Source organism: Oryzias latipes, chromosome 12 (assembly GCF_053564925.1).
Source record: "Oryzias latipes strain Hd-rR chromosome 12, Olatipes_Hd-rR_3.1".
Taxonomy (NCBI): Eukaryota; Metazoa; Chordata; class Actinopteri; order Beloniformes; family Adrianichthyidae; genus Oryzias; species Oryzias latipes.
The window spans coordinates 13,276,816-13,300,057 of record NC_136248.1 but is presented as its reverse complement, the minus strand read 5'-3'; the positions used below and the strand labels follow the sequence as shown (position 1 = coordinate 13,300,057).

Below are 23,242 nucleotides of genomic sequence, written 5' to 3'. Positions count from 1 at the left end.
TTGTCCGGACTGATGCAACATTGGTAGGGTCAAAATTTGGAATCAACAACATAAAAGCATGGATCCATCCTGCATTGTATAAAGAGTTAAAGCTGCTGGTGGTGGTATAAAGGTGAGGGTAATATTTTCTTGGCAGACTTTAGGCCCATTAGTACCAAATGAGCATGGTTACAAAAACTTAAACTGAGTTTTTTTGCTGACCATGTCTATCTCTTTATGACCCTAGTGTACCCATCTTATGATGTTTCTATATTTGTTGTTCATTAGGAAATTTCCAGATGCTTACAATTTGATAAAAAAAATCAGTCAAATGAAACTCCACAGACAGCAGTCATTGATATTTGAACAATTTATTTTCTCAACTTTGATCATCCAAAAAAATATGAGTAAATATCTAAATCAACTGATTGGTTATGATTGCTCAATTACATATGTCTCTGACATTTTCATGAACATGTTTGTTACAAACAGTCAGAACTAAATAATACATTTAAAAATGAAGACATGTTTAACATCAAAATGAGCTAAATTAGCTTAAATACCATTAATAAGAAATGATCAGATATGCACATGTAGAGTTTAAGTCCAGGTTCTCCTGTTTGTTCTATGATGTATTGGGAGTCTGCACTTTGCTATCTTGTTTCTGTGAACTCTCTCTGCTGTGGTTCCTCCTCCGAGCTCCTCTTGATGGTCAGTTCTCTGTCAGCCTCCTCTTTGGCGGCCTGGATGTGGAGCTTTCCGTCTGGAGACAGGCAGCAGGTGACGGCTTCAGGGTTCAGGCCTTCAGGCAGATCCAACTCTTGTCTGAACTCCTGGAGTCTGTAAGAGTAGGAGCCTTTCCCGTCCTCCTGTTTCTTCTCTGTCTTCCCGCTGACTCTCAGCTTTCTGCCCACCTGCCTGACAGACAGCTCCTCTGGAGAAAAGCCTTGAGTGTCCAGGGTCAGGCCAAAGTTCTGTCCATCTTTGTCCAGCTGGAAGCTCACTGGTTGCAGGGTCACACTGCTCTGGAAAGGCTCCGTCTCCTCCAGGATCTTGTCTTGAAATTTGTCCATCAGCTCCAGACTGCTGCGCAGCTCCTGCAGGTTCCTCTGCAACAGATCCCGCTGGTAGAACAGAGGTCTGACCTCTGGCCACAGACTGCGTACAGGTGAGAAGAAGAACATGGATGGACTGAGATCAGAGTGAAGACCTCGAGAGCACAGCATTTTCAGAGTTTCAAGTCTTGAGTCTTTTTGTTGGCAGATGAAAGCTGGTTGAATTGTCTTTTCTCTTCTGTGTATCTTTCTGTCTCAGCAGTGACTCTGTCCCAGCTTTATACTCTGACAGGAGGAGAGGCGGAGAATTCAGGAAGTTTCTGGTCTGTTATCATATTTGTCCACTAGATGGTGGTACTTGACCAGGTTCCTTAGCATCCCTTCCTATCTACCTGCTAAAAAAAAAGACTGTGTAAATCTTAACCAATAATGAAGACATCATAGCATAAACAAAGCTTTGAAAGATCCAGAAAAATGTTTCTTCAACAAAAAACAAAATGTTTTATTGGAAAACTCTTGAGTTATTTACTCTAAGGAGGTGAAAATTGTTTTCATATTTTTCTGTTTCATTTAATGGACAACATGCTACTTTGGGTACGCCTATTATATATCTGTTCTTTGCAAATAAAAGATGTTTTGTGTTATAAAAATTTCTTCTGATCAAGAAAAGTTTGAAAGATATATTTTTAAAAGCGCACGTTGAAATGGCATTGTTTCAATTACAACTAAAGACTCGTCTTACATTTTTAAGTCTCTTCAATGCTTTTTACATTTGTCCACTGATAAATTCATGCAACATACTAGTTATTTGTGCCAGGTCATTTCTTTTGGACTTTACCTTTCTCATAAATGTCGAATTTATACTCAACGGACATCATTTACCATCATGGAAATTGTACAATATTCTCGTTGCAAAAGTGTTAATGCTTATTTTTCATAAATGTAGTAGATAGATTATTTATTTTCTTTTAAAATAATCAGGATAATATCTCAAAGAAATTAAACAATTATATAATGATGAAAAAATTATCCTACGAACTTGAAAACAATTCAAATTAATCAAAGAAAAAACTGTCAGTATCCATCAAGAAACAGTTCCAGTTGGATCTGGAAGATTCTCGTTGTTGCTACAAATGTCCACACGTTGGTGCTGTTTCAACATTGATGAATGTTAGCTGTTGTATGTCTAGCTTTATCTTTTTAGACTTGCAAAAAGAATTTTGCTCATCTCCAAAATGTACAGGAAAACATTACAAATAGTTTAATCCATTTTTTTAATGTTTTTTTTTTTTGGTATAATTTTAATACATTTATTTACATAGGTATGGCTGTGTTTGTCAAAATCCAGTCCTACATTCTTTATTGTCAAATCATTATCACAGCTGCTTCGTTAAACAAGTTTTTGTTTTTATTCACACTTTAATAATTAATAATGATTTTTTTAAAAGAACATAATTTAATCGCATATAAAAGATTTTCTTAATGTATTCATTGCCCCTTAACTTTATTAAAATTTATACTTTAACAAATTCAAAGATTCGTCTCAGTTGTTTGATTGAGTCAGTTGTCAACTTTTAATATAAATAAAGTTACTGGATAACACTTTAAATAAACAAAATGCAATGCCAAACTACATCTTTGTTTATCAGGTTTTGGCAAAACTTTTTTCTTTTCTTTTGTTTTTAGTCCTTTTATTTTAGAAATTTTGTAACTTTTGTGGAATCTTTTTTTTGTGCTTTTTCTTGTTTGTTTGATTGGTGATTTTCAAATAAATTTGTTTGGATTAATAAATAATGAAACATTCAAATAAAGACTCAACAAATGCAGTCATTTCAACATGAAACATTTATTTTGTTCCTCTTTCATCAAACAAAGATATAACAAAATAAAAAAGTCCCTTTACTACATTCATGTCATCTTGTTGCATTTAATCGTTTATTCACAGTCAGAACTAGCTAATACGTTTAAAAATGAAGACGTGTTTAAAATCAAAATGAGCTAAATTAGCTTAAATACCATTAATAAGAAATGATCAGATATGCACATGTAGAGTTTAAGTCCAGGTTCTCCTGTTTGTTCTATGATGTATTGGGAGTCTGCACTTTGCTATCTTGTTTCTGTGAACTCTCTCTCTGCTGTGGTTCCTCCTCCGAGCTCCTCTTGATGGTCAGTTCTCTGTCAGCCTCCTCTTTGGCGGCCTGGATGTGGAGCTTTCCGTCTGGAGACAGGCAGCAGGTGACGGCTTCAGGGTTCAGGCCTTCAGGCAGATCCAACTCTTGTCTGAACTCCTGGAGTCTGTAAGAGTAGGAGCCTTTCCCGTCCTCCTGTTTCTTCTCTGTCTTCCCGCTGACTCTCAGCTTTCTGCCCACCTGCCTGACAGACAGCTCCTCTGGAGAAAAGCCTCGAGTGTCCAGGGTCAGGCCAAAGTTCTGTCCATCTTTGTCCAGCTGGAAGCTCACTGGTTGCAGGGTCACACTGCTCTGGAAAGGCTCCGTCTCCTCCAAGATCTTGTCTTGAAATTTTTCCATCAGCTCCAGACTGCTGCGCAGCTCCTGCAGGTTCCTCTGCAACAGATCCCGCTGGTAGAACAGAGGTCTGACCTCTGGCCACAGACTGCGTACAGGTGAGAAGAAGAACATGGATGGACTGAGATCAGAGTGAAGACCTCGAGAGCACAGCATTTTCAGAGTTTCAAGTCTTGAGTCTTTTTGTTGGCAGATGAAAGCTGGTTGAATTGTCTTTTCTCTTCTGTGTATCTTTCTGTCTCAGCAGTGACTCTGTCCCAGCTTTATACTCTGACAGGAGGAGAGGCGGAGAATTCAGGAAGTTTCTGGTCTGTTATCACATTTGTCCACTAGATGGTGGTACTTGACCAGGTTCCTTAGCATCCCTTCCTATCTATCTGCTAAAAAAAAAGTCTGTGTGTAAATCTTAACCACTAATGAAGACATCATAGCATAAACAAAGCTTTGAAAGATCCAGAAAAATGTTTCTTCAACAAAAAACAAAATGTTTTATTGAGAACTCTTGAGTTATTTACTCTAAGGAGGTGAAAATTGTTTTCATATTTTTCTGTTTCATTTAATGGACAACATGCTACTTTGGGTTCACCTATTTTATATCTGTTCTTTGCAAATAAAAGATGTTTTGTGTTATAAAAATTTCTTCTGATCAAGAAAAGGTTGAAAGATATATTTTTAAAAGCGCACGTTGAAATGGCATTGTTTCAATTACAACTAAGGACTCGTCTTACATTTTTAAGTCTCTTCAATGTTTTTTACATTTGTCCACTGATAAATTCATGCAACATACTAGTTATTTGTGCCAGGTCATTTCTTTTGGACTTTACCTTTCTCATAAATGTCGAATTTATACTCAACGGACATCATTTACCATCATGGAAATTGTACAATATTCTCGTTGCAAAAGTGTTAATGCTTATTTTTCATAAATGTAGTAGATAGATTATTCATTTTCTTTTAAAATAATCAGGATAATATCTCAAAGAAATTAAACAATTATATAATGATGAAAAAATTATCCTACGAACTTGAAAACAATTCAAATTAATCAAAGAAAAAACTGTCAGTATCCATCAAGAAACAGTTCCAGTTGGATCTGGAAGATTCTCGTTGTTGCTACAAATGTCCACACGTTGGTGCTGTTTCAACATTGATGAATGTTAGCTGTTGTATGTCTAGCTTTATCTTTTTAGACTTGCAAAAAGAATTTTGCTCATCTCCAAAATGTACAGGAAAACATTACAAATAGTTTAATCCATTTTTTTAATGTTTTTTTTTTTTTGGTATAATTTTAATACATTTATTTACATAGGTATGGCTGTGTTTGTCAAAATCCAGTCCTACATTCTTTATTGTCAAATCATTATCACAGCTGCTTCGTTAAACAAGTTTTTGTTTTTATTCACACTTTAATAATTAATAATGATTTTTTTAAAAGAACATAATTTAATCGCATATAAAAGATTTTCTTAATGTATTCATTGCCCCTTAACTTTATTAAAATTTATACTTTAACAAATTCAAAGATTCGTCTCAGTTGTTTGATTGAGTCAGTTGTCAACTTTTAATATAAATAAAGTTACTGGATAACACTTTAAATAAACAAAATGCAATGCCAAACTACATCTTTGTTTATCAGGTTTTGGCAAAACTTTTTTCTTTTCTTTTGTTTTTAGTCCTTTTATTTTAGAAATTTTGTAACTTTTGTGGAATCTTTTTTTTGTGCTTTTTCTTGTTTGTTTGATTGGTGATTTTCAGATAAATTTGTTTGGATTAATAAATAATGAAACATTCAAATAAAGACTCAACAAATGCAGTCATTTCAACATGAAACATTTATTTATTCCTCTTTCATCAAACAAAGATATAACAAAATAAAAAAGTCCCTTTACTACATTCATGTCATCTTGTTGCATTTAATCGTTTATTCACAGTCAGAACTAGCTAATACGTTTAAAAATGAAGACGTGTTTAAAATCAAAATGAGCTAAATTAGCTTAAATACCATTAATAAGAAATGATCAGATATGCACATGTAGAGTTTAAGTCCAGGTTCTCCTGTTTGTTCTATGATGTATTGGGAGTCTGCACTTTGCTATCTTGTTTCTGTGAACTCTCTCTCTGCTGTGGTTCCTCCTCCGAGCTCCTCTTGATGGTCAGTTCTCTGTCAGCCTCCTCTTTGGCGGCCTGGATGTGGAGCTTTCCGTCTGGAGACAGGCAGCAGGTGACGGCTTCAGGGTTCAGGCCTTCAGGCAGATCCAACTCTTGTCTGAACTCCTGGAGTCTGTAAGAGTAGGAGCCTTTCCCGTCCTCCTGTTTCTTCTCTGTCTTCCCGCTGACTCTCAGCTTTCTGCCCACCTGCCTGACAGACAGCTCCTCTGGAGAAAAGCCTCGAGTGTCCAGGGTCAGGCCAAAGTTCTGTCCATCTTTGTCCAGCTGGAAGCTCACTGGTTGCAGGGTCACACTGCTCTGGAAAGGCTCCGTCTCCTCCAAGATCTTGTCTTGAAATTTTTCCATCAGCTCCAGACTGCTGCGCAGCTCCTGCAGGTTCCTCTGCAACAGATCCCGCTGGTAGAACAGAGGTCTGACCTCTGGCCACAGACTGCGTACAGGTGAGAAGAAGAACATGGATGGACTGAGATCAGAGTGAAGACCTCGAGAGCACAGCATTTTTCAGAGTTTCAAGTCTTGAGTCTTTTTGTTGGCAGATGAAAGCTGGTTGAATTGTCTTTTCTCTTCTGTGTATCTTTCTGTCTCAGCAGTGACTCTGTCCCAGCTTTATACTCTGACAGGAGGAGAGGCGGAGAATTCAGGAAGTTTCTGGTCTGTTATCACATTTGTCCACTAGATGGTGGTACTTGACCAGGTTCCTTAGCATCCCTTCCTATCTATCTGCTAAAAAAAAAGTCTGTGTGTAAATCTTAACCACTAATGAAGACATCATAGCATAAACAAAGCTTTGAAAGATCCAGAAAAATGTTTCTTCAACAAAAAACAAAATGTTTTATTGAGAACTCTTGAGTTATTTACTCTAAGGAGGTGAAAATTGTTTTCATATTTTTCTGTTTCATTTAATGGACAACATGCTACTTTGGGTTCACCTATTTTATATCTGTTCTTTGCAAATAAAAGATGTTTTGTGTTATAAAAATTTCTTCTGATCAAGAAAAGGTTGAAAGATATATTTTTAAAAGCGCACGTTGAAATGGCATTGTTTCAATTACAACTAAGGACTCGTCTTACATTTTTAAGTCTCTTCAATGTTTTTTACATTTGTCCACTGATAAATTCATGCAACATACTAGTTATTTGTGCCAGGTCATTTCTTTTGGACTTTACCTTTCTCATAAATGTCGAATTTATACTCAACGGACATCATTTACCATCATGGAAATTGTACAATATTCTCGTTGCAAAAGTGTTAATGCTTATTTTTCATAAATGTAGTAGATAGATTATTCATTTTCTTTTAAAATAATCAGGATAATATCTCAAAGAAATTAAACAATTATATAATGATGAAAAAATTATCCTACGAACTTGAAAACAATTCAAATTAATCAAAGAAAAAACTGTCAGTATCCATCAAGAAACAGTTCCAGTTGGATCTGGAAGATTCTCGTTGTTGCTACAAATGTCCACACGTTGGTGCTGTTTCAACATTGATGAATGTTAGCTGTTGTATGTCTAGCTTTATCTTTTTAGACTTGCAAAAAGAATTTTGCTCATCTCCAAAATGTACAGGAAAACATTACAAATAGTTTAATCCATTTTTTTAATGTTTTTTTTTTTTTTGGTATAATTTTAATACATTTATTTACATAGGTATGGCTGTGTTTGTCAAAATCCAGTCCTACATTCTTTATTGTCAAATCATTATCACAGCTGCTTCGTTAAACAAGTTTTTGTTTTTATTCACACTTTAATAATTAATAATGATTTTTTTAAAAGAACATAATTTAATCGCATATAAAAGATTTTCTTAATGTATTCATTGCCCCTTAACTTTATTAAAATTTATACTTTAACAAATTCAAAGATTCGTCTCAGTTGTTTGATTGAGTCAGTTGTCAACTTTTAATATAAATAAAGTTACTGGATAACACTTTAAATAAACAAAATGCAATGCCAAACTACATCTTTGTTTATCAGGTTTTGGCAAAACTTTTTTCTTTTCTTTTGTTTTTAGTCCTTTTATTTTAGAAATTTTGTAACTTTTGTGGAATCTTTTTTTTGTGCTTTTTCTTGTTTGTTTGATTGGTGATTTTCAGATAAATTTGTTTGGATTAATAAATAATGAAACATTCAAATAAAGACTCAACAAATGCAGTCATTTCAACATGAAACATTTATTTATTCCTCTTTCATCAAACAAAGATATAACAAAATAAAAAAGTCCCTTTACTACATTCATGTCATCTTGTTGCATTTAATCGTTTATTCACAGTCAGAACTAGCTAATACGTTTAAAAATGAAGACGTGTTTAAAATCAAAATGAGCTAAATTAGCTTAAATACCATTAATAAGAAATGATCAGATATGCACATGTAGAGTTTAAGTCCAGGTTCTCCTGTTTGTTCTATGATGTATTGGGAGTCTGCACTTTGCTATCTTGTTTCTGTGAACTCTCTCTCTGCTGTGGTTCCTCCTCCGAGCTCCTCTTGATGGTCAGTTCTCTGTCAGCCTCCTCTTTGGCGGCCTGGATGTGGAGCTTTCCGTCTGGAGACAGGCAGCAGGTGACGGCTTCAGGGTTCAGGCCTTCAGGCAGATCCAACTCTTGTCTGAACTCCTGGAGTCTGTAAGAGTAGGAGCCTTTCCCGTCCTCCTGTTTCTTCTCTGTCTTCCCGCTGACTCTCAGCTTTCTGCCCACCTGCCTGACAGACAGCTCCTCTGGAGAAAAGCCTCGAGTGTCCAGGGTCAGGCCAAAGTTCTGTCCATCTTTGTCCAGCTGGAAGCTCACTGGTTGCAGGGTCACACTGCTCTGGAAAGGCTCCGTCTCCTCCAAGATCTTGTCTTGAAATTTTTCCATCAGCTCCAGACTGCTGCGCAGCTCCTGCAGGTTCCTCTGCAACAGATCCCGCTGGTAGAACAGAGGTCTGACCTCTGGCCACAGACTGCGTACAGGTGAGAAGAAGAACATGGATGGACTGAGATCAGAGTGAAGACCTCGAGAGCACAGCATTTTTCAGAGTTTCAAGTCTTGAGTCTTTTTGTTGGCAGATGAAAGCTGGTTGAATTGTCTTTTCTCTTCTGTGTATCTTTCTGTCTCAGCAGTGACTCTGTCCCAGCTTTATACTCTGACAGGAGGAGAGGCGGAGAATTCAGGAAGTTTCTGGTCTGTTATCACATTTGTCCACTAGATGGTGGTACTTGACCAGGTTCCTTAGCATCCCTTCCTATCTATCTGCTAAAAAAAAAGTCTGTGTGTAAATCTTAACCACTAATGAAGACATCATAGCATAAACAAAGCTTTGAAAGATCCAGAAAAATGTTTCTTCAACAAAAAACAAAATGTTTTATTGAGAACTCTTGAGTTATTTACTCTAAGGAGGTGAAAATTGTTTTCATATTTTTCTGTTTCATTTAATGGACAACATGCTACTTTGGGTTCACCTATTTTATATCTGTTCTTTGCAAATAAAAGATGTTTTGTGTTATAAAAATTTCTTCTGATCAAGAAAAGGTTGAAAGATATATTTTTAAAAGCGCACGTTGAAATGGCATTGTTTCAATTACAACTAAGGACTCGTCTTACATTTTTAAGTCTCTTCAATGTTTTTTACATTTGTCCACTGATAAATTCATGCAACATACTAGTTTTTTGTGCCAGGTCATTTCTTTTGGACTTTACCTTTCTCATAAATGTCGAATTTATACTCAACGGACATCATTTACCATCATGGAAATTGTACAATATTCTCGTTGCAAAAGTGTTAATGCTTATTTTTCATAAATGTAGTAGATAGATTATTCATTTTCTTTTAAAATAATCAGGATAATATCTCAAAGAAATTAAACAATTATATAATGATGAAAAAATTATCCTACGAACTTGAAAACAATTCAAATTAATCAAAGAAAAAACTGTCAGTATCCATCAAGAAACAGTTCCAGTTGGATCTGGAAGATTCTCGTTGTTGCTACAAATGTCCACACGTTGGTGCTGTTTCAACATTGATGAATGTTAGCTGTTGTATGTCTAGCTTTATCTTTTTAGACTTGCAAAAAGAATTTTGCTCATCTCCAAAATGTACAGGAAAACATTACAAATAGTTTAATCCATTTTTTTAATGTTTTTTTTTTGGTATAATTTTAATACATTTATTTACATAGGTATGGCTGTGTTTGTCAAAATCCAGTCCTACATTCTTTATTGTCAAATCATTATCACAGCTGCTTCGTTAAACAAGTTTTTGTTTTTATTCACACTTTAATAATTAATAATGATTTTTTTAAAAGAACATAATTTAATCGCATATAAAAGATTTTCTTAATGTATTCATTGCCCCTTAACTTTATTAAAATTTATACTTTAACAAATTCAAAGATTCGTCTCAGTTGTTTGAGTCAGTTGTCAACTTTTAATATAAATAAAGTTACTGGATAACACTTTAAATAAACAAAATGCAATGCCAAACTACATCTTTGTTTATCAGGTTTTGGCAAAACTTTTTTCTTTTCTTTTGTTTTTAGTCCTTTTATTTTAGAAATTTTGTAACTTTTGTGGAATCTTTTTTTTGTGCTTTTTCTTGTTTGTTTGATTGGTGATTTTCAAATAAATTTGTTTGGATTAATAAATAATGAAACATTCAAATAAAGACTCAACAAATGCAGTCATTTCAACATGAAACATTTATTTTGTTCCTCTTTCATCAAACAAAGATATAACAAAATAAAAAAGTCCCTTTACTACATTCATGTCATCTTGTTGCATTTAATCGTTTATTCACAGTCAGAACTAGCTAATACGTTTAAAAATGAAGACGTGTTTAAAATCAAAATGAGCTAAATTAGCTTAAATACCATTAATAAGAAATGATCAGATATGCACATGTAGAGTTTAAGTCCAGGTTCTCCTGTTTGTTCTATGATGTATTGGGAGTCTGCACTTTGCTATCTTGTTTCTGTGAACTCTCTCTCTGCTGTGGTTCCTCCTCCGAGCTCCTCTTGATGGTCAGTTCTCTGTCAGCCTCCTCTTTGGCGGCCTGGATGTGGAGCTTTCCGTCTGGAGACAGGCAGCAGGTGACGGCTTCAGGGTTCAGGCCTTCAGGCAGATCCAACTCTTGTCTGAACTCCTGGAGTCTGTAAGAGTAGGAGCCTTTCCCGTCCTCCTGTTTCTTCTCTGTCTTCCCGCTGACTCTCAGCTTTCTGCCCACCTGCCTGACAGACAGCTCCTCTGGAGAAAAGCCTCGAGTGTCCAGGGTCAGGCCAAAGTTCTGTCCATCTTTGTCCAGCTGGAAGCTCACTGGTTGCAGGGTCACACTGCTCTGGAAAGGCTCCGTCTCCTCCAGGATCTTGTCTTGAAATTTGTCCATCAGCTCCAGACTGCTGCGCAGCTCCTGCAGGTTCCTCTGCAACAGATCCCGCTGGTAGAACAGAGGTCTGACCTCTGGCCACAGACTGCGTACAGGTGAGAAGAAGAACATGGATGGACTGAGATCAGAGTGAAGACCTCGAGAGCACAGCATTTTCAGAGTTTCAAGTCTTGAGTCTTTTTGTTGGCAGATGAAAGCTGGTTGAATTGTCTTTTCTCTTCTGTGTATCTTTCTGTCTCAGCAGTGACTCTGTCCCAGCTTTATACTCTGACAGGAGGAGAGGCGGAGAATTCAGGAAGTTTCTGGTCTGTTATCATATTTGTCCACTAGATGGTGGTACTTGACCAGGTTCCTTAGCATCCCTTCCTATCTACCTGCTAAAAAAAAAGACTGTGTAAATCTTAACCAATAATGAAGACATCATAGCATAAACAAAGCTTTGAAAGATCCAGAAAAATGTTTCTTCAACAAAAAACAAAATGTTTTATTGGAAAACTCTTGAGTCATTTACTCTAAGGAGGTGAAAATTGTTTTCATATTTTTCTGTTTCATTTAATGGACAACATGCTACTTTGGGTACGCCTATTATATATCTGTTCTTTGCAAATAAAAGATGTTTTGTGTTATAAAAATTTCTTCTGATCAAAAAAAAAGTTTGAAAGATATATTTTTAAAAGCGCACGTTGAAATGGCATTGTTTCAATTACAACTAAAGACTCGTCTTACATTTTTAAGTCTCTTCAATGCTTTTTACATTTGTCCACTGATAAATTCATGCAACATACTAGTTATTTGTGCCAGGTCATTTCTTTTGGACTTTACCTTTCTCATAAATGTCGAATTTATACTCAACGGACATCATTTACCATCATGGAAATTGTACAATATTCTCGTTGCAAAAGTGTTAATGCTTATTTTTCATAAATGTAGTAGATAGATTATTTATTTTCTTTTAAAATAATCAGGATAATATCTCAAAGAAATTAAACAATTATATAATGATGAAAAAATTATCCTACGAACTTGAAAACAATTCAAATTAATCAAAGAAAAAACTGTCAGTATCCATCAAGAAACAGTTCCAGTTGGATCTGGAAGATTCTCGTTGTTGCTACAAATGTCCACACGTTGGTGCTGTTTCAACATTGATGAATGTTAGCTGTTGTATGTCTAGCTTTATCTTTTTAGACTTGCAAAAAGAATTTTGCTCATCTCCAAAATGTACAGGAAAACATTACAAATAGTTTAATCCATTTTTTTAATGTTTTTTTTTTTTGGTATAATTTTAATACATTTATTTACATAGGTATGGCTGTGTTTGTCAAAATCCAGTCCTACATTCTTTATTGTCAAATCATTATCACAGCTGCTTCGTTAAACAAGTTTTTGTTTTTATTCACACTTTAATAATTAATAATGATTTTTTTAAAAGAACATAATTTAATCGCATATAAAAGATTTTCTTAATGTATTCATTGCCCCTTAACTTTATTAAAATTTATACTTTAACAAGTTCAAAGATTCGTCTCAGTTGTTTGAGTCAGTTGTCAACTTTTAATATAAATAAAGTTACTGGATAACACTTTAAATAAACAAAATGCAATGCCAAACTACATCTTTGTTTATCAGGTTTTGGCAAAACTTTTTTCTTTTCTTTTGTTTTTAGTCCTTTTATTTTAGAAATTTTGTAACTTTTGTGGAATCTTTTTTTTGTGCTTTTTCTTGTTTGTTTGATTGGTGATTTTCAGATAAATTTGTTTGGATTAATAAATAATGAAACATTCAAATAATGACTCAACAAATGCAGTCATTTCAACATGAAACATTTATTTATTCCTCTTTCATCAAACAAAGATATAACAAAATAAAAAAGTCCCTTTACTACATTCATGTCATCTTGTTGCATTTAATCGTTTATTCACAGTCAGAACTAGCTAATACGTTTAAAAATGAAGACGTGTTTAAAATCAAAATGAGCTAAATTAGCTTAAATACCATTAATAAGAAATGATCAGATATGCACATGTAGAGTTTAAGTCCAGGTTCTCCTGTTTGTTCTATGATGTATTGGGAGTCTGCACTTTGCTATCTTGTTTCTGTGAACTCTCTCTCTGCTGTGGTTCCTCCTCCGAGCTCCTCTTGATGGTCAGTTCTCTGTCAGCCTCCTCTTTGGCGGCCTGGATGTGGAGCTTTCCGTCTGGAGACAGGCAGCAGGTGACGGCTTCAGGGTTCAGGCCTTCAGGCAGATCCAACTCTTGTCTGAACTCCTGGAGTCTGTAAGAGTAGGAGCCTTTCCCGTCCTCCTGTTTCTTCTCTGTCTTCCCGCTGACTCTCAGCTTTCTGCCCACCTGCCTGACAGACAGCTCCTCTGGAGAAAAGCCTCGAGTGTCCAGGGTCAGGCCAAAGTTCTGTCCATCTTTGTCCAGCTGGAAGCTCACTGGTTGCAGGGTCACACTGCTCTGGAAAGGCTCCGTCTCCTCCAGGATCTTGTCTTGAAATTTGTCCATCAGCTCCAGACTGCTGCGCAGCTCCTGCAGGTTCCTCTGCAACAGATCCCGCTGGTAGAACAGAGGTCTGACCTCTGGCCACAGACTGCGTACAGGTGAGAAGAAGAACATGGATGGACTGAGATCAGAGTGAAGTCCTCGAGAGCACAGCATTTTCAGAGTTTCAAGTCTTGAGTCTTTTTGTTGGCAGATGAAAGCTGGTTGAATTGTCTTTTCTCTTCTGTGTATCTTTCTGTCTCAGCAGTGACTCTGTCCCAGCTTTATACTCTGACAGGAGGAGAGGCGGAGAATTCAGGAAGTTTCTGGTCTGTTATCACATTTGTCCACTAGATGGTGGTACTTGACCAGGTTCCTTAGCATCCCTTCCTATCTTCCTGCTAAAAAAAGACTGTATGTAAATCTTTACCAATAATGAACACATCATAGCATAAACAAAGCTATGAAAGATCCAGAAAAATGTTTCTTCAACAAAAAACAAAATGTTTTATTGAGAACTCTTGAGTTATTTACTCTAAGGAGGTGAAAATTGTTTTCATATTTTGTTTCATTTAATGGACAACATGCTACTTTGGGTTCACCTATTTTATATCTGTTCTTTGCAAATAAAAGATGTTTTGTGTTATAAAAGTTTCTTCTGATCAAGAAAAGTTTGAAAGATATATTTTTAAAAGCACACGTTGAAATAGCATTGTTTCAATTACAACTAAAGACTCGTCTTACATTTTTAAGTCTCTTCAATGCTTTTTACATTTGTCCACTGATAAATTCATGCAACATACTAGTTATTTGTGCCAGGTCATTTCTTTTGGACTTTACCTTTCTCATAAATGTCGAATTTATACTCAACGGACATCATTTACCATCATGGAAATTGTACAATATTCTCGTTGCAAAAGTGTTAATGCTTATTTTTCATAAATGTAGTAGATAGATTATTCATTTTCTTTTAAAATAATCAGGATAATATCTCAAAGAAATTAAACAATTATATAATGATGAAAAAATTATCCTACGAACTTGAAAACAATTCAAATTAATCAAAGAAAAAACTGTCAGTATCCATCAAGAAACAGTTCCAGTTGGATCTGGAAGATTCTCGTTGTTGCTACAAATGTCCACACGTTGGTGCTGTTTCAACATTGATGAATGTTAGCTGTTGTATGTCTAGCTTTATCTTTTTAGACTTGCAAAAAGAATTTTGCTCATCTCCAAAATGTACAGGAAAACATTACAAATAGTTTAATCCATTTTTTTAATGTTATTTTTTTTGGTATAATTTTAATACATTTATTTACATAGGTATGGCTGTGTTTGTCAAAATCCAGTCCTACATTCTTTATTGTCAAATCATTATCACAGCTGCTTCGTTAAACAAGTTTTTGTTTTTATTCACACTTTAATAATTAATAATGATTTTTTTAAAAGAACATAATTTAATCGCATATAAAAGATTTTCTTAATGTATTCATTGCCCCTTAACTTTATTAAAATTTATACTTTAACAAATTCAAAGATTCGTCTCAGTTGTTTGATTGAGTCAGTTGTCAACTTTTAATATAAATAAAGTTACTGGATAACACTTTAAATAAACAAAATGCAATGCCAAACTACATCTTTGTTTATCAGGTTTTGGCAAAACTTTTTTCTTTTCTTTTGTTTTTAGTCCTTTTATTTTAGAAATTTTGTAACTTTTGTGGAATCTTTTTTTTGTGCTTTTTCTTGTTTGTTTGATTGGTGATTTTCAGATAAATTTGTTTGGATTAATAAATAATGAAACATTCAAATAAAGACTCAACAAATGCAGTCATTTCAACATGAAACATTTATTTATTCCTCTTTCATCAAACAAAGATATAACAAAATAAAAAAGTCCCTTTACTACATTCATGTCATCTTGTTGCATTTAATCGTTTATTCACAGTCAGAACTAGCTAATACGTTTAAAAATGAAGACGTGTTTAAAATCAAAATGAGCTAAATTAGCTTAAATACCATTAATAAGAAATGATCAGATATGCACATGTAGAGTTTAAATCCAGGTTCTCCTGTTTGTTCTATGATGTATTGGGAGTCTGCACTTTGCTATCTTGTTTCTGTGAACTCTCTCTCTGCTGTGGTTCCTCCTCCGAGCTCCTCTTGATGGTCAGTTCTCTGTCAGCCTCCTCTTTGGCGGCCTGGATGTGGAGCTTTCCGTCTGGAGACAGGCAGCAGGTGACGGCTTCAGGGTTCAGGCCTTCAGGCAGATCCAACTCTTGTCTGAACTCCTGGAGTCTGTAAGAGTAGGAGCCTTTCCCGTCCTCCTGTTTCTTCTCTGTCTTCCCGCTGACTCTCAGCTTTCTGCCCACCTGCCTGACAGACAGCTCCTCTGGAGAAAAGCCTCGAGTGTCCAGGGTCAGGCCAAAGTTCTGTCCATCTTTGTCCAGCTGGAAGCTCACTGGTTGCAGGGTCACACTGCTCTGGAAAGGCTCCGTCTCCTCCAGGATCTTGTCTTGAAATTTGTCCATCAGCTCCAGACTGCTGCGCAGCTCCTGCAGGTTCCTCTGCAAAAGATCCCGCTGGTAGAACAGAGGTCTGACCTCTGGCCACAGACTGCGTACAGGTGAGAAGAAGAACATGGATGGACTGAGATCAGAGTGAAGACCTCGAGAGCACAGCATTTTCAGAGTTTCAAGTCTTGAGTCTTTTTGTTGGCAGATGAAAGCTGGTTGAATTGTCTTTTCTCTTCTGTGTATCTTTCTGTCTCAGCAGTGACTCTGTCCCAGCTTTATACTCTGACAGGAGGAGAGGCGGAGAATTCAGGAAGTTTCTGGTCTGTTATCACATTTGTCCACTAGATGGTGGTACTTGACCAGGTTCCTTAGCATCCCTTCCTATCTTCCTGCTAAAAAAAGACTGTATGTAAATCTTAACCACTAATGAAGACATCATAGCATAAACAAAGCTATGAAAGATCCAGAAAAATGTTTCTTCAACAAAAAACAAAATGTTTTATTGAGAACTCTTGAGTTATTTACTCTAAGGAGGTGAAAATTGTTTTCATATTTTTTTGTTTCATTTAATGGACAACATGCTACTTTGGGTTCACCTATTTTATATCTGTTCTTTGCAAATAAAAGATGTTTTGTGTTATAAAAGTTTCTTCTGATCAAGAAAAGTTTGAAAGATATATTTTTAAAAGCACACGTTGAAATAGCATTGTTTCAATTACAACTAAAGACTCGTCTTACATTTTTAAGTCTCTTCAATGCTTTTTACATTTGTCCACTGATAAATTCATGCAACATACTAGTTATTTGTGCCAGGTCATTTCTTTTGGACTTTACCTTTCTCATAAATGTCGAATTTATACTCAACGGACATCATTTACCATCATGGAAATTGTACAATATTCTCGTTGCAAAAGTGTTAATGCTTATTTTTCATAAATGTAGTAGATAGATTATTCATTTTCTTTTAAAATAATCAGGATAATATCTCAAAGAAATTAAACAATTATATAATGATGAAAAAATTATCCTACGAACTTGAAAACAATTCAAATTAATCAAAGAAAAAACTGTCAGTATCCATCAAGAAACAGTTCCAGTTGGATCTGGAAGATTCTCGTTGTTGCTACAAATGTCCACACGTTGGTGCTGTTTCAACATTGATGAATGTTAGCTGTTGTATGTCTAGCTTTATCTTTTTAGACTTGCAAAAAGAATTTTGCTCATCTCCAAAATGTACACGAAAACATTACAAATAGTTTAATCCATTTTTTTAATGTTATTTTTTTTGGTATAATTTTAATACATTTATTTACATAGGTATGGCTGTGTTTGTCAAAATCCAGTCCTACATTCTTTATTGTCAAATCATTATCACAGCTGCTTCGTTAAACAAGTTTTTGTTTTTATTCACACTTTAATAATTAATAATGATTTTTTTAAAAGAACATAATTTAATCGCATATAAAAGATTTTCTTAATGTATTCATTGCCCCTTAACTTTATTAAAATTTATACTTTAACAAATTCAAAGATTCGTCTCAGTTGTTTGATTGAGTCAGTTGTCAACTTTTAATATAAATAAAGTTACTGGATAACACTTTAAATAAACAAAATGCAATGCCAAACTACATCTTTGTTTATCAGGTTTTGGCAAAACTTTTTTCTTTTCTTTTGTTTTTAGTCCTTTTATTTTAGAAATTTTGTAACTTTTGTGGAATCTTTTTTTTGTGCTTTTTCTTGTTTGTTTGATTGGTGATTTTCAGATAAATTTGTTTGGATTAATAAATAATGAAACATTCAAATAAAGACTCAACAAATGCAGTCATTTCAACATGAAACATTTATTTATTCCTCTTTCATCAAACAAAGATATAACAAAATAAAAAAGTCCCTTTACTACATTCATGTCATCTTGTTGCATTTAATCGTTTATTCACAGTCAGAACTAGCTAATACGTTTAAAAATGAAGACGTGTTTAAAATCAAAATGAGCTAAATTAGCTTAAATACCATTAATAAGAAATGATCAGATATGCACATGTAGAGTTTAAGTCCAGGTTCTCCTGTTTGTTCTATGATGTATTGGGAGTCTGCACTTTGCTATCTTGTTTCTGTGAACTCTCTCTCTGCTGTGGTTCCTCCTCCGAGCTCCTCTTGATGGTCAGTTCTCTGTCAGCCTCCTCTTTGGCGGCCTGGATGTGGAGCTTTCCGTCTGGAGACAGGCAGCAGGTGACGGCTTCAGGGTTCAGGCCTTCAGGCAGATCCAACTCTTGTCTGAACTCCTGGAGTCTGTAAGAGTAGGAGCCTTTCCCGTCCTCCTGTTTCTTCTCTGTCTTCCCGCTGACTCTCAGCTTTCTGCCCACCTGCCTGACAGACAGCTCCTCTGGAGAAAAGCCTCGAGTGTCCAGGGTCAGGCCAAAGTTCTGTCCATCTTTGTCCAGCTGGAAGCTCACTGGTTGCAGGGTCACACTGCTCTGGAAAGGCTCCGTCTCCTCCAGGATCTTGTCTTGAAATTTGTCCATCAGCTCCAGACTGCTGCGCAGCTCCTGCAGGTTCCTCTGCAAAAGATCCCGCTGGTAGAACAGAGGTCTGACCTCTGGCCACAGACTGCGTACAGGTGAGAAGAAGAACATGGATGGACTGAGATCAGAGTGAAGACCTCGAGAGCACAGCATTTTCAGAGTTTCAAGTCTTGAGTCTTTTTGTTGGCAGATGAAAGCTGGTTGAATTGTCTTTTCTCTTCTGTGTATCTTTCTGTCTCAGCAGTGACTCTGTCCCAGCTTTATACTCTGACAGGAGGAGAGGCGGAGAATTCAGGAAGTTTCTGGTCTGTTATCACATTTGTCCACTAGATGGTGGTACTTGACCAGGTTCCTTAGCATCCCTTCCTATCTTCCTGCTAAAAAAAGACTGTATGTAAATCTTAACCACTAATGAAGACATCATAGCATAAACAAAGCTATGAAAGATCCAGAAAAATGTTTCTTCAACAAAAAACAAAATGTTTTATTGAGAACTCTTGAGTTATTTACTCTAAGGAGGTGAAAATTGTTTTCATATTTTTCTGTTTCATTTAATGGACAACATGCTACTTTGGGTTCACCTATTTTATATCTGTTCTTTGCAAATAAAAGATGTTTTGTGTTATAAAAGTTTCTTCTGATCAAGAAAAGTTTGAAAGATATATTTTTAAAAGCACACGTTGAAATAGCATTGTTTCAATTACAACTAAAGACTCGTCTTACATTTTTAAGTCTCTTCAATGCTTTTTACATTTGTCCACTGATAAATTCATGCAACATACTAGTTATTTGTGCCAGGTCATTTCTTTTGGACTTTACCTTTCTCATAAATGTCGAATTTATACTCAACGGACATCATTTACCATCATGGAAATTGTACAATATTCTCGTTGCAAAAGTGTTAATGCTTATTTTTCATAAATGTAGTAGATAGATTATTCATTTTCTTTTAAAATAATCAGGATAATATCTCAAAGAAATTAAACAATTATATAATGATGAAAAAATTATCCTACGAACTTGAAAACAATTCAAATTAATCAAAGAAAAAACTGTCAGTATCCATCAAGAAACAGTTCCAGTTGGATCTGGAAGATTCTCGTTGTTGCTACAAATGTCCACACGTTGGTGCTGTTTCAACATTGATGAATGTTAGCTGTTGTATGTCTAGCTTTATCTTTTTAGACTTGCAAAAAGAATTTTGCTCATCTCCAAAATGTACACGAAAACATTACAAATAGTTTAATCCATTTTTTTAATGTTATTTTTTTTGGTATAATTTTAATACATTTATTTACATAGGTATGGCTGTGTTTGTCAAAATCCAGTCCTACATTCTTTATTGTCAAATCATTATCACAGCTGCTTCGTTAAACAAGTTTTTGTTTTTATTCACACTTTAATAATTAATAATGATTTTTTTAAAAGAACATAATTTAATCGCATATAAAAGATTTTCTTAATGTATTCATTGCCCCTTAACTTTATTAAAATTTATATAAATTTGTTTTTAGTCCTTTTATTTTAGAAATTTATTCCTCTAATATACGCTTCTATTATGACTACTTTATTCTTCTTTCATCAAACAAAGAAATATAACAAAATTAAAGCGAATGAACGATCTCGTACTCTGAGGACCTCAGGGACCGGCCTCCTGTTGATTCCCAGCGTAAGAATTAAACAAGGGGAATCAGCGTTTCAATATTTTGCAGCTAAAATCTGGAACAGCCTCCCTGAAGTCGTAAGACAAGCCTCTTCTGTGTTCATGTTCAAATCTAGACTTAAAACATTTCTGTTCAGCCTTGCAAATGACTATAAGGTCCTATCTGCACTTTTCTTTCCTTTCCTTCCTTCATTTTTAAATCAATTTTCAAATTTTTTCTTTTCTTTTAAAGTAAATTTTACGTTGATTATTTCTATGATGTATTGTGATTTTAATGCATTTTTCTGTTTTGTGAAGCACCTTGAATTACTTTGTGTACGAATTGTGCTATACAAATAAACTTGCCTTGCCTTGCCAATGGTTTTCCATGTCATTCATGGGCATATTTAATTTTTGTTTATGTGCATGAAAACAATTTTGCTTTTAAAAAGTCTTATAAACAAAGAAGTTTTTAAACTAATATTAAAATTATAAAAATAAATCTTAATGCAAAACCGATTCATTTGCTCAAGGTATAAGAAAAATAACTAAATTTTGAAAAACCTATGAATGTTTTTTTGCACATATTAGAAAATGTCATTGAAACTTACATTATGATTGAGGAACGTATACACTTTAAACAAACACACTTCCCACACGCAAAATCTTTGTTCATTTTTTTTATTTTTTATTTTTTTAAACATTTCCTTTTATAAATCTATCCTTTATTTTTTGTTTTTTTCATTTTAAATTTCCAAATTTAATAAAATAGAAAAATAATACAGAGATATTCATCAAGGCTTCAAAGAAATAAATCATTTAAAATTGCAACATATAGTATCAAAATGTTTTAGTACAAACAAACATAAGAAAATACACATCTTTTTTTTCTTATTTACATTTTGTTGCATTCAACCTTTCTTTATTAGCTATAAGTATCGCTTTTTTCTCTCATTTTTTTCTCATTTTATAGTTAAGCTAAAATCTTTGTTAAGCCATAGTTGTATCTTTTTTTGTGCATATTTATTGATTACCAATAATTAAAAAAAATTAAGAAAAAAAATGGACAGAACCTTGTTGCATAATTAGTTGAACATTCCTGTGGTTTTCATTTCAGGAACTGCAATAAATTGGATAATTTATAATTTTCTTTTTTTTAATTCTTTTATTTATTTAAGCTAATTTTAGGGATAATTTCCTTCAGGGACACAAAGTATTGCTTATAAACACAACAATGTTTTTTTTTTAACAAGCTTAGTTTTTTTTTTTTTTCATCAGTTCAAAAAGATATTAACTGTTAAAACAAATCCAGGCCACATAAGGACATTGTTTGTCATTTCAACACAGAGCTGCATGGATGAACTGTTATGGATTTGATTCTGTTACATCTGTTGGTTACAGAACCTCTTAATTTTGAGAAATATAATCAGACAAAGAAGAGACGTAGTTTTTATATTGAATGGATTACATTACAATCCATGTTTCTCAGTCTAAGTAAATCGCTCTGTTGCTTTTTTAGACTTATTTATTTAATCGATACAGGGACAGCGCATTATAATAAACATTACTGTCAAAATGCCAGAGTTAGCAAAAGGGCTATTTTTGATCTGCATTCCCTAGGTAGATGTTAAAATCACCCTAAAAGATCAAAATAAAATTACACATTACATTACGTACATATACTAAACCATACATTCAGTAAAATTAGCAGTTAACCATAAGTAAATTGGCGATAAAAACAAGCCAAAATCAGACAAATGTATGAACAAATACACACATACAAGACAAGATGGTAGCGGGGATCAGTGAGTGGAGATTTACTCCGTGCTGACAGCTCTGATTGTCAGTGAGCCATTTCTTTAACTGTGCTACGATCAATAACAGACTAAAGAGCTCTTCTTGTGATCTGAGCGTTGAGATTGGCAGCATGAGAAAATTTCTTCCAGATTTCAAACCTTTATTTATAGGCTACTTTTTGAACAACAAATTGTAGCACAAAGTGTCCAACACGATTTGTGAAAATATGAAATAAGATGAAAGCAAACCACCTTTAAAAAAAAAGACAATGTATAGGGACCCCCCCCCCCCCAAAGAAAAGCATCCTAGTTCTTTACAGGTGGATAAACCCTTTAACAAGAACAGACAACCTTACTGTTGAACACAGCTTTGATCAAGGATAGGCAATGAGAGATAGAATACATTAAGTAAATAAAATATAGAAATACTAATGCACAAGAAAACAATTATTGCCAAATAAAAAAAATGATAAAAATAATATAAGAATAAAACAATAACTTATTGTAATTTAGAAGATGTAATAATAAAAGAAGAATATAAAAGGTTCAAAATTAGCCGGATAAATAGCTAAACACAAGTTAAAAGCTCATTTGAAAAGGCGAGCCATAAGCCTGTTTTTAAACTACTTCTTCCTCTTCTCGTCTGGTCTGGACGGTTTGGGACGAGCTCCACTGGATCCTCAGGCCAAACACTGGACGTTATATCTCTTTTTATGCTGTTTGGCCGTTTCATAGTCATTAGGTGTTGCACTGAAAAGATGTCTCCATGCTTTGAGTTGAGTCTCGGAACAACAGAAAGACTTGCTAGTGAACCTTAAGGTCCATGGTCTCCAAAAGAAATCCAGAATGAGCAAATCAACTTTTAAAAACACAGAAACAACATGAAATGTAAAGTAATCCTTAATTCTACCAAGTAATATTCTTTAAAAATATTTATTTACCTGTAACAACATTCGTATTTCTAAGGTAAAAATACAGCTTTTTCCTATAAATTTCAATACAGATGAAACGATAAAACACAGCAGGATTGTGTCAGGAAGGGCATCTGGCAGAAAACTCTGCCAAAACACCTATGCAAATCAGAGAAAAAGGATTTGCTTTGGCAATCCCTAGCCAAAAGGTGAACATTTTATTGCTTTCATAAAAAAAAATCCTTAATCTTTAATTGTCCTATTAGTATTACAGTATTTTATA

The 23,242-nt window shown here is 34.5% G+C and overlaps 8 protein-coding genes across 8 annotated transcripts; all 8 read right to left on the bottom strand.

The window, feature by feature from the left end:
* Positions 1 to 425: 425 nt before the first annotated feature.
* On the bottom strand, positions 426 to 1,318 carry LOC101162542 (heat shock protein 30-like). The gene has a single exon (XM_023960851.2). It carries the CDS (start codon positions 1,203 to 1,205, stop codon positions 633 to 635), a length of 573 nt encoding a protein of 190 aa, XP_023816619.1. The 5' UTR covers positions 1,206 to 1,318; the 3' UTR covers positions 426 to 632.
* A 1,623-nt stretch (positions 1,319 to 2,941) lies between these two features.
* LOC111948361 (heat shock protein 30-like) lies at positions 2,942 to 3,816 on the bottom strand. Its single transcript, XM_078956121.1, has one exon. It carries the CDS (start codon positions 3,713 to 3,715, stop codon positions 3,113 to 3,115), a length of 603 nt encoding a protein of 200 aa, XP_078812247.1. The 5' UTR covers positions 3,716 to 3,816; the 3' UTR covers positions 2,942 to 3,112.
* Positions 3,817 to 5,376: 1,560 nt separating this feature from the next.
* On the bottom strand, positions 5,377 to 6,226 carry LOC111948320 (heat shock protein 30-like). The gene has a single exon (XM_023960807.2). The coding sequence runs from the start codon at positions 6,224 to 6,226 to the stop codon at positions 5,624 to 5,626; it is 603 nt and encodes a 200-aa protein (XP_023816575.1). The 3' UTR covers positions 5,377 to 5,623.
* A 1,663-nt stretch (positions 6,227 to 7,889) lies between these two features.
* Positions 7,890 to 8,739, bottom strand: LOC111948328 (heat shock protein 30-like). Its single transcript, XM_023960814.2, has one exon. The coding sequence runs from the start codon at positions 8,737 to 8,739 to the stop codon at positions 8,137 to 8,139; it is 603 nt and encodes a 200-aa protein (XP_023816582.1). The 3' UTR covers positions 7,890 to 8,136.
* Positions 8,740 to 10,471: 1,732 nt separating this feature from the next.
* On the bottom strand, positions 10,472 to 11,349 carry LOC111948319 (heat shock protein 30-like). Its single transcript, XM_023960806.2, has one exon. It carries the CDS (start codon positions 11,243 to 11,245, stop codon positions 10,643 to 10,645), a length of 603 nt encoding a protein of 200 aa, XP_023816574.1. The 5' UTR covers positions 11,246 to 11,349; the 3' UTR covers positions 10,472 to 10,642.
* A 1,553-nt stretch (positions 11,350 to 12,902) lies between these two features.
* Positions 12,903 to 13,767, bottom strand: LOC111948326 (heat shock protein 30-like). The gene has a single exon (XM_023960813.2). It carries the CDS (start codon positions 13,750 to 13,752, stop codon positions 13,150 to 13,152), a length of 603 nt encoding a protein of 200 aa, XP_023816581.1. The 5' UTR covers positions 13,753 to 13,767; the 3' UTR covers positions 12,903 to 13,149.
* Positions 13,768 to 15,406: 1,639 nt separating this feature from the next.
* Positions 15,407 to 16,382, bottom strand: LOC111948331 (heat shock protein 30-like). Its single transcript, XM_023960824.2, has one exon. It carries the CDS (start codon positions 16,254 to 16,256, stop codon positions 15,654 to 15,656), a length of 603 nt encoding a protein of 200 aa, XP_023816592.1. The 5' UTR covers positions 16,257 to 16,382; the 3' UTR covers positions 15,407 to 15,653.
* Positions 16,383 to 17,913: 1,531 nt separating this feature from the next.
* On the bottom strand, positions 17,914 to 18,963 carry LOC111948322 (heat shock protein 30-like). The gene has a single exon (XM_023960809.2). The coding sequence runs from the start codon at positions 18,761 to 18,763 to the stop codon at positions 18,161 to 18,163; it is 603 nt and encodes a 200-aa protein (XP_023816577.1). The 5' UTR covers positions 18,764 to 18,963; the 3' UTR covers positions 17,914 to 18,160.
* Positions 18,964 to 23,242: the final 4,279 nt, after the last annotated feature.